This window comes from Protopterus annectens, chromosome 12.part0 (assembly GCF_019279795.1).
Source record: "Protopterus annectens isolate FY-2018-M chromosome 12.part0, PAN1.0, whole genome shotgun sequence".
In the NCBI taxonomy this organism is placed as follows: Eukaryota; Metazoa; Chordata; order Ceratodontiformes; family Protopteridae; genus Protopterus; species Protopterus annectens.
Genome location: NC_056746.1, coordinates 823,807,832 through 823,823,929, shown reverse-complemented (window position 1 = coordinate 823,823,929; position 16,098 = coordinate 823,807,832). Strand labels below are relative to the sequence as shown.

At 37.0% G+C, this 16,098-nt stretch overlaps 1 protein-coding gene across 1 annotated transcript in view; it reads left to right on the top strand.

The window, feature by feature from the left end:
- Window positions 1–16,098, top strand: part of HELZ2 (helicase with zinc finger 2) — a 1,911,095-nt gene that overhangs the window by 973,740 nt on the left and 921,257 nt on the right. The window contains exon 9 of the mRNA XM_044089861.1: window positions 12,913–12,998. Coding sequence (XP_043945796.1) covers window positions 12,913–12,998 — 86 coding nt within the window. The remainder of the gene's footprint in view (window positions 1–12,912; window positions 12,999–16,098) is intronic.

Here is a 16,098-nt window from a genome sequence, read left to right as displayed (position 1 = left end):
CATATACACAGTTAATGGGTGCTTTGGAGAAGTTAGCACTTACAGATGCAGGAAATGCATTTTCATCATTAACAGGTATTTTGGTAAATAATAGCACTCATTAGATGCAAGGACTGCACTTACAGAGTTAAAGTGTACTTTAGGGAGGTGATATGAGTTAGAGATAGAAGGACTGCAAGTACACAGTTAAAGGGTAGATTGGGAGATACAATATTTTAGACACAGGGGCTGCATGGACACAGTTAAAGGATTCTTCAGGGATGCTAGCCCTTACAGATAGATGGACTATATGTACACACTTAAAGGGTACTTTGGGAGATGGTAGTGTTTATCGATACAAGGTTTACAGCTACAGGCATTGCATGTACCCAGTTAAAGGATACTTCGAGAAATGCTACTACTTACAAATATAGAGACTACATATACACAGCTAAACTGTTTTTTTGTGAGATACTAGTACTTACTCATAAAAAACTGCATGTGCACAGTTAAAAGCTAATCTGGGAGAAGTTAGTACTTACAAATAGAGAGACTGCAGGTACACAGTTAATTGATTCTTTGGAAGATGCTAGGTCTCATAGATACAAGGACTGCACAAACACAGTTAAATGGTATTTATGGAGTTACTAAAACTTTGCAGATAGAAGAACTATATGAACACAGTTGAAGGGTAGTTTGGGAGATACTAGTACATACAGATCCAGGGACTGCATCTACACAGTTAAATGGTACTTTTAGAAATACTAGTTCTTATAGAGCAAGGACTGCATGTGCAGTTATGTGGCACTTGGAGGATAGTAACACTTACACATACAAGTACTGCATGTACACAGTTTCAGGGTACTGTGGGAGATACTAGTACTGACAGATACAGGGACTTTGTGTACACATTTGAAGAGTACTTTGGAAGATGTTAGCACTTAAAAATTCAGGGACTACTTATACACAGTTAAGGGGTACTTGGGCATAGTAGCACTTATACATACAGGCTATGCATGTGCAGTTAAGGGGTACTTTTAGAGATACTAGTACTTACAAATATGTGGACTGCATGCACACAGTTAAAGGAAACTTTGAAAGATAAAGTATACTTAGTGGGACTGCACATACACAGTTTAAGGATACTTTGGGAGATACTACTACTTACTGGTACAAGGATTGCATGTACACAGTTAAAGGGTACTATGGGAGATACCAGCAATTACAGATACAGGGACTGCATGTGCACAGTTAAAAATACTTTGGGAAATGCCAGAAGTTACAGATTCAAGGTCTGCATGTACACAGTTAGAAGATGCTATGAGAGATGCTAGTACTCATAAATACAAAGACTGCATGTACATAGTTAAAGGGCACTTTGCGCAGGTGCTAGTACATACAGATAGATACAGAAGTAAAGGGTATTTTAGGACAGAACTATTACTTACAGATACAGGTACTATATGTACAGAGTTAAAGGGTACTTTGGGTGATAGTTGCACTGAATGTGCACAGTTAAAGGTTTCTTTGCTGTGGTGATAGGACTTACATATACAAAAACTGCATGTTTACTGTTAAAGGGTACTTTGGGTCATACTAGCACTTACAGATACAGGCACTGGATATACCCAGCACTTTGGAAGATGCTAGTAGTTACAGATACAGGGAATGCAAGCACACAGTAAAAGTGTAGTTTAAGAGATGCTAGTACTTAAGTATGCAAGGTCTGCATGTACACAGATGCATAATAGTTTGGGAGATGCCAGTACTTAGATACAAGGACTCATGTATGCAGCTGAACAAGATGCATGTACATAATTAAAGGGTACTTTGGGAGATACTAGTACTATTAGATACAAGGACTGCATATACACATTTAAAGGGTAGTTTGGGAGATACTAGTAATTACAGACACAGGGACTGCGTGTACACAATTAAAGCGTACTTTATGAGATAATACTAGTGGCACATACAAAGAATGCATGTATATGGTTAAAAGGTACTTTGGGACATGGTAGTGTTTACTGATTCAAAGCATACAGATACAGAGACTGTATGTGCACAGTTAAAGAGTAGATAGTGATATACTAGTGTTTAAAAATACATTGACTGTATGTACTCAGTTAAAGGGTAGTTTTGGGGATGCTAGCACTTATAACTACAGAAACATCTTGTACACAATTAAAGGGTACTTTGTGAGCTACTAATAGTTACACATACAAGGAATGCATGTGCATATTTAAAGGGTACTTTGGGAGAAATTAGTACTTACAGATATAACCACTGCATGTACACTGTGAAGTGGTAGTTTTAGAGATATTGGTACTTACTGATAAAGGGACTGCATGTACACAGTTAAAGAATAGTTTGTGAGATACCAGTATTTACAGATACAGAAGTGTACTTTGGGAGATATTAGTAAGGACTGCATGTACACAGTTACATAGTAGTTTAGGAGATGCCAGTACTTAGATACAAGGACTCATGTATGCAGTTGTACAGTACTTTGAGAGATACTAGTACTGACAGATACAGGGCCTGCATGTACATAATCTAAGTGTGCTTTGGGAGATACTGGTACTATTAGATATAGGGACTGCAAATGCACAGCTAAAAGGTAGTTTGTGAGATAACATTAGTTGCACATACAAATAATGCATGCACACAGTTAAAGGGCACTTTGGGAGATGGTAGCGTTTATCGATTCAAAACCTAAAGATTCAGGGACTGCATGTACACAGTTAAACAGTAGTTAGAGATATACCAGTACTTAAAAATACACTGACTGTATGTCCACAGTTAAAGGGTAGTTTGAGGGATGCTAGCACTTATAACTACAGGGAGTTCTTGTACACAGTTAAAGAGTACTTTGTGAGTTACTATATTACACATACAAGGAATGCATGTACATATTTAAAGAGTACTTTGGGAGAAACTAGTACTTACATATGCAGGCACTGCATGTACACTGTTAAGCAATACTTTTGGAGATAATGGTACTTTGTGAGATACCAGTATTTATAGATACAAAAGTGTATTTTGGGACGCTAGTACTTAGGTACACAAGGACTGCATGTACATAGTTAATGATAGTTTGGGGAGGTGCTAGGTCTTACAGATACAAGAACTGTACATATAGAAGTTAAAGGGTATTTTAAGTCAGTGCTAATACTTAGCTACAGAGACTGCATGTTCATAATTAAAGAGTACTTTTGGAGATACTAGTACTTACAGATACAGGAACTACATGTACACAGTTAAAGGGTACTTTGTGAGATATTAATAATGTCAGATACTGGGGCTAAATATTCACAGTTAAAGGATACTTATGGAGATGTTAATACTTTTAGTTATAGGAACTGAATGTATACAGTTAAATCTTAATTTGGGAGAAACTAGTTCTTACAGATACTGTCATTGCATGTACACAACTAAAGGGTACTTTGGGAGATGCTAATACTTGCAGATACTGTAACTCCATGTATATAGTTAAAAGGTACTTTGGGAGAGTTACTAAGTCTTACATATACATGGACTGCACATAGACAAAGAGAAGAGCATTTTAGGACAGTGATAGTACTTACTGATGAAGGGACACTATGAGCACAGTTGAAGAGTTCTATGGGAGATGCTAGTACTTATAGGTACAAGAATTTCACACACATACATAGGTACTTAAAGGGTATTGTGGGCCTGTACTAGTACTTATAGTTGCAGGATCTGCATATACACAGTGAAGTGGTACTTTGTGCATGTGCTGTTGCTTACAGATAAAGGGGCTACATGTAGACAGGTAAAGGGTACTTCTTCCATGTTCTATTGCTTACAGATAATTGGATTTAAATTAGTAGATAAAGGATAATTTGGGGAGGCACTAGTACTTACAGATACAACAACTACATGTATGCAGTCAATGTTACTTACAGGTAGTACCAAGTCTTACAGATACAAGGACTGTATGTACACAGTTAAAGGATAATTTGCAAGATGCTTGTACTTATATATATATATATATATATATATATATATATATATATATATATATATATATATATATGAGGACTGCCTGTACACAGTTAAACAGTACCTGGGGGATGTGCTTGGACTTACCGATACAAGCAAGGACACCCGCAGGCAGGTGCAAGGGGGTGCACTTGCACCCCCTTGGAACTGGATAGCCGGCGGGAAATTAATTTTCTTAAAAAAAAAAAAAAAACTGTTTTCGACTCCTTTGTCTGTGTCAGTGGCGTAGCTGGGAGGAGGGGCATAGGCGGGCAGCACTTTTGGGGCTGTCACATTTAATTTAGTTTAATTTAAAAAAAGTTTTTTTTTTTTAAGGGCCTTCGTCTGTAAAAACGGCATGTACCATCACTGTTCTTCCGGTCCGGTCGCCCGCGCAATTTTAAATACAGCAGAGCGGCTTTATTGTCAACGAGTGTTCAGTTCGTTCATGGGAAGTTGTGTGTGTATGTGCGCGAGTACAAGACATGAGGATGAAGTCTGAAGTGGTCCAAAGAAGGCACTGCAATCTTTATTTTTTAAGGGATCCCGAATGAAGATGAGCCCTGCGATTAAAAAACATGGTTAGATTTTTTTTTTACTTCTTCAGAAAACACTACTGGAAGTGGGAAGGTATGAGTAAGTTGGACAGAAATAGGGACAATGTTTGAAAATGTTTATTTTTATTTGCGTGGTTTTTAGCTGTAGTATATTTTCTGCTTAGATCAGTCAAAATTTTCTACAAATTGAATACTTACATAGTTTAAGTTTTTGGCATCCTTTATAGTTTAAAGTGCCTTTTTGATTATGTGATTCTGACAGGAATGTATTATATGACATGTATGCCATTGGGGGAGAGGTAGGGAAGATATTAGGTCTGCTCAGTGTGTTTAATTAATGGGGATACTTTTATTCTTTTTATTTGTAAGCTTTGCCCCAAGGATCACCTATGACATTCCAGGTGATCCATACTTATACACCAAGATAATTCTATTTCTCTTTTTGTGGTGTTGGAGATGAGTAGTTTCCCATTAATACAGTTACTGGTTGATTATCTTAGCTAACGTTACCCATGTGTATATAACTTTGATTCTGCTGTGATTCACAAGTTGGCTGAAGTTGGGACATAAGTTACACACTTGTTCTCCATTGTGGATAAAAATATGCTAGCTTATGGATTTCATTTTAGCCAGCAATTCTTCATTACTATATTTTAACTATATTTAACAGTAATGTGTGAACTGATCATATATAAGAATCTAATTGACTGATACCTGTCCTGAGTTTCTAACTTGTTTTGAAGTTAAGTGAACAGCAGTACAGTGGCATGGGGTAATGTTTATTTTTTAAAGTGCAATTTGATGGGTTATTTTTCTCTTGCTGCCTGTACAAAGGGGTTTAATTGACCATTACTTTCTATTTGCCCTAATTAGGTACAAGGTAGGACAGAGGTATAACAGTTGGAACATTTTTATAACAGCTTCCATAGTATAATGTATCAAATCACGCGCTCTAAAACCATCTATTTCTATGAGCAGTGAGGCAGCATGACAGTTTTTTTTTAAACCTAGGCATTTATTTTATTTCATTTTGTTGATTGGATAGATATCATTAAGCCTAAGGCATTTGATAATAATAATAATGAAAAATACAGTGCTGCATTTTCTGGAATTCTGATGAATACTGTAGTGCATTTTAATATTTGATGATAATGAATTCAGTGCTGGACTTGCTTGGCTTGGCATATCACTTGGTTGTCTGCTTTCCCTCCCCCTTATTTTGAAAGTTAATTTCATGCATTTTCTTTGTAACATACAAAAAATAAGTAAGAGAATACTTTTTAAAAAGTGTATTTTTGATGTGATGCAACCTCATTCGAACAATTTTGAGAGCATTTTGTAGATGGAACTTTTTTCTGGGCTTAGGGGGTATTCATTCTTCCTGTTAAATTAGTATTCAGATTTCTTTAATATTTAAAGCTAATAACTAGAAAGGTTTATGCAAACCATCATTTCAAGGTAGGAGGATAATTACAGAAGCTGACAGTGGGTGGATACTTGTCTGTCTGTCCACCACATGGAATGGGAATGGGAATGGACAGGAGAATCCATGGAGCAGTACACTGAGACAGACCCCATCTCGAACTGTGTCAGCCCTCCGGCAAAATCATTGCTATTAGGCCCTGAGACTAAAGAGTTCAAGGCTAGGCAGTGCAATTAGCAGTAGTCATAGAGACAAAATTAGATAATTATAAAGAAGCCACTACAACATGTAATTTACAGCTGTTACCAGTTTGTTCTAACAGGCCACAAGGATGCAGGAAATGATCCCCATCCATGTGATGCAGAGCTCATCCCTAATCCTATTTAAGTCTAACCTTGACCAATGAACGGGAAATGGAGAAACTTAGTAACTAGCATACCCCTCCTAATAATGTTATATAGGGGCACAACTGGGTTGGATTGCACAGCTAGGCTTATAAAGCCCCTGGTGGTCGTTAGCCTAGTATATGACTATGAGCCTATGAAGTAAGATGCCAGAGCCCAGAAGGGCACTGGTGCAGGTTCTTATAAACAGGAAGAATAGCTGAAACACTTACAGTAGGTAGGGCAGTTGCGATCCCTGATGTATATCTTGGGAACAGATTATCTACCTCCAAGTCACTATTGACTCCATTTCTCTGACTACAAGGTGGCCATCTTAAGTTCATCCTTGTCCACCTGATCAAATTTGTGATTTGTATGCCTCTGCCCTCGTCAAATCTGATTTCTTTCAGAACCAAAATAACATTTCAAGAGAACTGAACAAGCCGAAAGGACCTTTATTCAGCCGTGTGTGTGTGTCTTTGTAAGTAAGAGGGAGGTGGGAGTGTGTGTAGGGGGAGGGTTCATTCCTCGCAATTATCCAGATTTTTGCCTCATATTTTCATTTATTTGTTTTTCATAAAATTGTGTTTTACTGGCAAATCATTGAGGACTGAAGTCAGAAAATAATACCAGACATTTGAGCTTTAGACTTCATATCCTTCAGAAAATGTATACTAATACAAAAGTTGTTGTTCTGTCCACTTTCCAAGGAAGTAGGGGGTTGTATGTGTCATAACTCTCAACTGTACAGATTTTCACAGAATGTCCAGATTTTAGCCTTATATTTTTGGTCTGTTCCTCATAAAATGTTGTGTTTGTTTTTTGACAAATCACTGAGTTGAACTAAGGATTAAAGTTATTAAATAATGACATGCATTTCAGTTTCAGACTTCATATCATTCAGAAAATGCATTCTAACACAAATCCTGTTTTTCTAGCAATTTTCTAAATGTGTCCGTAGTTTTGGGCCTTTGTCTCCAACATCACAACCGGCTTTGTCCAGATTTCTTGTGTTAAGACATTGAGAGGTATGGTGGGTATGTGTGCCTGTATGTATGCATTATGCATGTGGTCTCAGGCTTCCTCCCCTGCTAGCATCAAGGTGAGTCTAGTGAGTTAGCTTCCAGATATTTCTGTTAGTGGTCCTAGACTTTCTTCAACAGGTTCCTTTCAGGTCCCATTTTCTTGCTGACAGCAAGTTTGGCCCTGAAACTGCTGCCTTTGACACTCTCCCTGGTGGCAATACCATCAGTGTTATCAAGACCAAACTGATCAGGGGTCACACTGGCATCGGAATTGAGAATCCACTCTTTAAATGTTAATGTAGAGTTTGCCCTGATAAGAAACATTGTTTGGTGATTTGGGGTATAAGAGCCCTATGAGAATGTTACTGACTGTGGCGATTGATTGTTTACGTCTTCATCTTCCGCATTCGCGCGCGGAATTTGAATTTCAGATGGGCGCAAGCAGAGATGTTGTGTTGTGTCCAGAAAGAGGGTATTGCCATTAGAATCAGAGCAAGCAAGCCATTTCAGGAGCAGAGAAGGATTCCACAAAGGTAGGAGCAATGAGTTTTCCAGCTGTGGCACTTAGAGACCTTCCTTCATAGCTTCTCGCCACAGAGAGGTGAGCGATGTTATCTGCTTTAACATTGTTAATTGGCCTAGGCAAGCCACTTCCCTTTTCCTTGTGCCGGCAGTAGTTTGAACACTGAAATGTGGACACTAGCTTAAAGTCTTCTTAAGAAGTCTGGGTAGGCTCAAGTTTTTACCTTGGTCAAAGCTAACACCAGAAGGATAGAGTGTATTTCTATACAACGCAGATTAATTAACTGCCAGAGTAAATTTCCTCAGTGATGTAGCTTTTGATGTAGCTTTTGTGTATAGATTCTACTAGTTCAAAATCCTGTATGCTTAGAAGTTTGCGTGCTTTATAGTTGCTTTCCTCAGAGCCACTTTTTGAATTGTCGATCATAGGTTGTTAGTTTCCCTGGTGACAGCAATGACATTGAAAAATACTTATTTTTTAAAATGATAAAAAAAGCAATCGACTTTGTGAAAGTTGCACATATCCTTTCCAGATTGATCAGTCACACCAGAAACGTGAATTTCTTGAGATGTAGACTAAAGTCTTTTAAGTTTAAAATAACTTCATTGCAACTTTTTTAAGGGCTAACATTATATGAATTTAGGAATGTAGTTTACTTTGTGATTAAATTTGTGCTGAGTAAATGGAACATTGATTTGCTATGATTTTTTTCCATCCTGCCATGATGTAATTATTACTTGTCTGGCTGTTTAAAAACATGTGTCTCTGTGTTATATTAATCACTACAGTGTAGGATAGTGTAGTTATGCATACTGTAGTGGCCATTAAAATATAATGTAGTTATGAGTACTGTAATGGCCTTTGCTATGCAATGTAGTTATAAGTGCAGCCATATAGAACTATTATAGTGAATATGAAAGAGTATCCAATGTTTCAGGAAAACTAATACTGTAAAAGGAGATCTGTAAACCCTTTAGTATGGCAACAGAGTACAGAATCTGTGAAGCCATTGTATAAAAAGAAGCATTGCATTGAGGTGTGGTAGTACGGGTTAATGAAATGGGTTTGCAATGAGACTAGCAAAATAAGATCTTTAAAACTGAGAAGTCTTAGTATGTCTGAAAGATGTAGTTGATCATGTGCTAGAGAAAGGCTTTTAGCTCTTGTGCATCATATAGAGAAGCAGATAATACAGTGGAAGATGCACTCTCACTGGACTGGTTTCTTGAATTTTTACTCTGCTGAAAGTCTGTTGAAATTCATGACACAAAGTAGTTGTACACATGGGGGACACTAAAGATCAGTGCTCAGCTATCCCTGTGAAGTAGCGTCTTTTGCTGCAGTACAGTTCTAGAGGGGAATGCTAATCTGAGTATGGTTCTTGAGAGATCCTGTTCTTTGGCACAGTTCTGGAAGAAACTCATAGCATCTAGAAATTCTTAGACATTTCCTTTGCACAGTCTTGAAGATATACTACACTGAAGACTGAATGGGAATATGATGCATTAGCTAAGTCTGAGGTCTTAAAGATGTGTACTGAGATGATAAGGTGAGATGTTAATTACTTACTTTGGTGGAAGGAAATAAATATAGAAACCATAACAGGATAAAACTGAGTGCAAACAAAACTAGTGAGGATGCAATATAAAATTAAAGGCAAAAAACTTTGTTCTTCATTGTCAGTGTTACATCTTTAATGTATTTGAGTGTGTTTTTTTGTAGAAAGAGAGAAATATGAAATGTATATGTAGATGTTTTGTCATTCTTAATAGTTAGAAGTATGTGTTAATTGAGTGTTGTACTTTGCTATGTCCATGGAGTTTAAAACAAAAAAGATAAGAATGGTTGCATGATGAGCAGACTGTATCTTTAGCCATTCAATGTTTTGTGGTTTTCTGTTTAACTGCTTGGTAGGAGTATCCTTTATGTGATATATTTTATTTTTTTACCTCTGATTCTTTAACTATTTGTTGGAAGAAAGGGACAGATTGAAGAGCTAGAGTGTTTCTGCTTATAAAGGGCCTAGCTAGTTATAACTTGATACAGATTGTAGGTATGACACTCCGTACCTTATGCCAAAGTGATGTTTAACTTGAGCCATGACCGCAAGTGTTTGCGAGCTCAAGTAGTTATAGATGTTTAGCAGTGTCACATGCAAAACTGGTGCTGTAAGTCAGAATAAAAGGTTAGTTCAGTGCACTTTATTTTATATTAAATTCTATATTGTGATTCCTTCATACAATTTGACTTACATTTCCTAGTTGTTAAAAAGTCTGTGAATTCTGCTATTGATTTATACATTTTTGATTTATAATTCTTTGCTTTTAATTGTTTTGTCACTGAAAATGCATCCATTAAATGTGTATCATTGATTGATCTGCTGAAGTATTACATATCTTGTCCAATGTACTAAATGCTTTGTGTATATTAAGGTACAGTACATTATAACTTTGGAGACTTGTGTTCCACATGTAAGAAGACGGGTTTGCTTACTACTGTTGGCAATAAATTTGGACTTGCTGAGGATGGTTTTACTTGTGCAGTTGGCACAACTTGGCAAACTCTTATGTATTTTAATGACTAGGCTGACGATAAATCATGTTTAGCAAAGTGCAAGTAGCACACATTAAGGAAAGGAAGTACCCTCTACTAGTATAGCTCACTTGACCTATATCAAACTTGATGCTACAGATGACACACTTGTAATTCAGGATTCTCAGCAGATTGAGGATTCAAAGGGCAACTAGAGAGAATTGTATCCTTACAAGCAAGTGATGTAGGTGGTAAAAATTGTGAGGTTGATAAGACTAACTGTAATGAAGATTATGCTTTTATAGAATTGGAATATCAAACAGTACTGAATAATAGGTGAAAAATTAGTTGGGTAAGAAATGATTTATTAGTAACTGGAGATTAAATTATTGAAGGAACTAATACCCACATTTACAGAGTGATTAAAGAACATTGAATAGTGTTATGACAGCAAAAATATAGGATGTGAGAGTAAGGCATTAGGAATGAGTTTCAAGGGAAGAGAAATTTACTGTTGCTCGTACTAAGTGCAATTAATTGTTTTGTTTAGCTAATGGTAGTCACTGTTTGCGCTGTAGAATTTGAAAGCAGTGTTAGTACCATAATTGCCTTTGGTGCAGAAGGCTGTGGATGCTACTCCCACACCAAGCAGATGAAGTGCTAGTATTGCATGCCCTTTCAGTTGCTGAGTATTTGATGCATTTTAAGGGGGAAATAGGAGTTCTTCACTATGTGTGCCCTCCTTTGTATGAGATGCCTATGAACGTGTTGGTTTGTCAGTCATTCCCTATTGCAATATTAAGAGCTTACCATTTTTTTAATATAACATAGGCAATTTATTTTTCAAGGGCAGCAGGCAGTGAATTTGTAGATGAAACACTGAATATAAAGTTATTTTCTAGCAACAACCTCTTCACTAGTTTCAGATCTCTTTAATGTGGAATTATTCAGATGAGTTTTACTTCTGCAAAGATTCTGCATATTGATTGATATTGGTGGATTGTATGACAGAAGTTTGAGTAGAGTGGCCCTTTATGGTTGAAATGTTCTGAATTGGGCAGGTTGTCATTATTGGTTCATATGATTTGTTTCATTGCTTAAAGGAAAAATGTTCAGAACTATAAATTTAAAACACACTCTAGCAAGTGGTGCTGTATTATACAAGGGATATAATTCAATTATTATATAGTATAATTAATACAGTCAGGAAGGTGAATCAAATAATTTTGCATGGTTCTAGAAATGTGTGCAAGGAGTCTATGATTTGAAAACAGCCCAAAGGTAAACTTACCCTGCCACTGGCCAGATGCATTTTCTTTGAATGCGGGTTTCAATGCTGTTTCGGTGAGTGTGGGTTTCAAAGGTAGAGAAGTTTTAATGCTAAGTCTCTTTTCATTGTAAGACTATTGCTTTGTTTAGGTTTAGTAAATGTCTATCAGTGTTTGTGCTATAAAATTTGAAATAAAAGTTGTAAATGAAATCCAAATTTCTGTAATCATTGTAGAAGTAAAGCATAAAACAGTATGCACACTGGGAGATTTGAACAGTGTCTATGACAAATGGGGAAAAATAGCCAAGTATTGGGACACTGGAATGGCTGCGTGGGCAGGGGTGGGGGTGGGGCTGAGTGGGCGTGGCAGCAGAGGGGGTGGGTTGTGTGGGCGGGGCTTGGGTTTGCACCCCCCTGCAAAAAATCCTGCGGGCTCCCTTGGATACAAGGACTCCACCTGCTCAGTTAAAGGGTATTTAAGGACAGTACTAGTAGTTAACTGATAAAGAGGCAGCATGTACACACTTGAAGGCTACTTTAGGCTGGCAATAGCCTGTGCTTACTGTGCTTATGAATATCACTATGGACAGATTCCAAAAGACTTGTTCTTATTGTATGTGAATATCTTTGGTGTAAGCATGTCCCAGTTTCAAAAGACTTGCTCTCTGCGTTAGTGACTTGCTCCAATGTAAGACCTATCTATACAGTGGGCTTACACTGGGACCAGTTTGACTTGCTCTTGGTGTGTGTGACTTATTCCATTGTACTATACCAGATTAAGACACTTAAACTGACAGCAAGTCTTTTGGAATCTGCTTCTGTATTTCATTCAGGGACCACAACTGCATGGTTAAAGGCTTTTGTACTTTTTTGATTAATTGTAATGTATGTGTGTAGCTTATAATGGATGATGTGCTAGTTGACAGTACAGAGCTTCACTTACTTATCTGTGATGAGTTAAAGAAGAATATGACTTCCTGCAGTAACAGCATCACATTTTATCTGCTGGTCCATGCACAAACCTAACCCTCAGTAACTTCTGAATGCTGTTAAGTGTTACAAAATGTGGAGTCAACAGCAATAATATGACTATATTTTGTTCACAGATGAATGCTGCTGAGGTAAACAAGATTACATTTTAGTGAGTGACAGTTCGTATGTAGTATGCAGTTTACGTGCTTTGATTATGAATTAATATTTTTGTTTCTCATTGTTTAGCCGACAGGAGAATGCAGTTCAGACTCTTCACAAGGCATCAGCTCTTACAATGTCCATTGCACTTGGGCATGAAGTTCCTGAGATCTGTAAGAAACTTTTATTTTTATGTTAGACTAATGTTTTTTTTGGCAGAAAACATGCTTATTTAGGAAAACAGGACTACATCAGTGTCATAGTAATATAAAACCAACTTACTCCTGTACCTGTATCTGCACAGCTGGTTCCCTTTGTGTTGTACATGAAATGAACAGAGTTTGGTCTGAACACAATGCTGCAGAAAGAAAAAAAGTGTATTCTAATAATGAAGGGGCAGGGCATTGCTGACATTCTGTTTTATTGATTTAGAATGTCTGTTACCTTTAATAACCGTTTTTATAAAACTTTCAATGATCTATATCAAACATTTGATAAAGTGTGCAAACAATGAAAAAGAAACAGCAAATTTTTACCTTTGAAAACAACTCAGTTATGAGTCAGCAACACCGAGCATATAGGTTGGTATTCATAGTTGCCTGTGCAAATGCTATATGGGTATTCTTGATGCTTACAAATGAGCATAGCAAAGGCAAGATTCATAGAGGTCATTTAAGCTGATGCAAATGGCTTTAAAAATAATGAGATGCAAATGAGAAATGCTGTAAAGAATAGCATGCTAATAAGGTGGTTTTGCAGTTCACAATCCGATATCTGCGCAGTACACACATCCCTTGTTAAATGCGGTGCTTCGCTTCTGATGTTGGAGTGGTAATCCACAAGCTTGTCTTCACTATGAACAAGCAATAAAATAACACAATAAATTATTTTACCCAGTGATCACTTCAGCAGTCTATGTACAGTATGCACAATCACTTACATGACACACAAATGAATTCTTCCCCCAATAACATTTCCTAGTATGCACAAGTACCAAATGAAACATTCCCCGAGTGACCCCTTCAGTAATATGTCCATTTATGCACAAGCACTAAAATGAAGCATTCACCTAAGCAACCCCTTCATTAATATGTTCAGGTATACACAAGCACTAAATTTAATCATTTCCACAACTGACCTCTTCAGTGAAATGTCAAGGCATACACAAGCATCAGAATGAAACATTTACTGAAGTGACCCCCTTCAGTAAAATGCTAGGTATGTACAAGCATCTAAATGAAACATTTACCCAAGTTATCCCTTCAGTAAAAATGACCAGGTATGCAGAACCACAAACTAATCTCTCCTCACATATCCATATTTTCCCTGAAAATTACTGCTTACTGCATTAGTTCAGGACTATTTATAAACTTTGTATGCAGATGAGCTCATTATAGATTCACATCTATGAATCAAACTCTTATGCATATGTGTAAAGCCCCTTAACAGCATTGTAACTCCTATTGCTTATGCATTAAACGTGCTATGCTTTTCTTTTGGGAAGGTGTTTAAAGCAGCTCCTTAGCATCTTCATATGTATGATCACATTTTGGGATTTTCATATCCACGTAGCACTGCTCTTTGTGGATTTCCCCTACAAATATGCAAAGCCCCAGACTGTGAATACTGCCTTAATTTAAATAGGAAGTTTTAGAAAAACTAAACTCTCGGAATTATTAGATTTTACTCAGAGCTGTACGCCTTGCACTCCTGATGTTTTTGACTGTAGCCCCTCCACATGATCTCCATTAACTAAAGAGACTAACTCTGAGGTCATATCTAAAATAATCAGTACATATTTTCTACTATTTATTTTATTTTTATTTATTTATTTGCAGTTGGTTAACCAGGATAGTCCATTGGGCCAAAAGAACCCATTTTCAGTGGAGTCCTGGGGAGAAAAGCTCCAACACAAAGATTACAGCAATTTACAATTTAACTATTTCTGGTTCTAAGACAAAACAAAAATTACTGAAGTTACAAAAATTTTTTTTTTTCTGTTACATTTAGTAGAAGGAGAACATTGCTCTAGTAAATATACAGTTTCTTAAGATTAAATAGTAGGATTACAGGATAATAAGTTAATTGCAGTAGGCTTAGAATTTGCTAGATGCAAATATGAAGTTGTTTGTTAGATGCAAATATGAAGTTGTCTGGAATATATGAGATAGATGGCTGTAGGAAGTGGGGAATAGGCTATGAGGGGTAGGAGCAGGAACATTCCCATGTGGATGTTAGATGTGAGTGAAGCAATTTTTCCCCCATTTATTCCCCCTAAGCACAAAGTAATGCAATCATTCTCTTAATATATTTAATTTGTGGAGAGAGGGGGTGAAGGCTTATGTCAAGGAGTATAGGAGAGTGATCCCTTTCAAAAATACTGAAATGAATTAACTGCCATACATCTATACATTTATGAGTATATTACAGGAAGCTGCGGTGGTACAGCGTTAGTGTTGTTGCCTCACAGAAAGAGGTTCTCCTGTTCGATTCACGGCTGGAGTGCCTTCTGTGTGGAGTCTGCATGTCCTCCCCGCGGTCGATTGGCCTCCGAAAGACATGTGTGAATGGGCATGCCTATGCTGAAGATTGGTCATCAGGCTGGCAACTCGGCACCATAAAAAATCTACTGCCAATCATTAGCGGGCCGGAGCTCCACTGTGGGGACCCCTAACCGGAAAAAGCCGAAAAGGCAAACAAAACCAATATAGTATTACAGTTCCAGTATAGCACTACTAAAACCTTATTCTTAGTTATTATTTTTTTATTGATTGACTGATTTTGGTTTTCTGGGAAAATCTGACTGGAGAGTAACCCATTTTCAGTGGAGGCCTGGGGAGAAAAGTTCCATTGTATTACATGAAAGCAAAAACAATTTGGTATGGATTGTCATTTATACAACAGATTATAAAACAGAGCTGTAAAAGTTATCTATGCAAGTATAATACAATATACTACAGAGTAACCTAAGAAATACTCAGATTGTCTAGTGAGAGAACCAAGCTTAATTTGTTTAACATTGCAAGAGGTGAAGAGAGAGATAGCGGAATGGAAGGTTAAAAAACATCAATTTAAAGAGATAAAGAGAGAGAGATGGTTACAAACCACAAAACTAACAACCAAAAAACAGGGAAACTAATTTAATATAACAAAATAATAAAAGCTCTTAAAATTCTCTGATGCCACAGCTTCAGCAGAGAAATGGTTAGTTTAGAAAAAGGATTATTAAATAAGTTGACTAAGAGTGTCTGAGATGAGAAACTTGGTTAATAA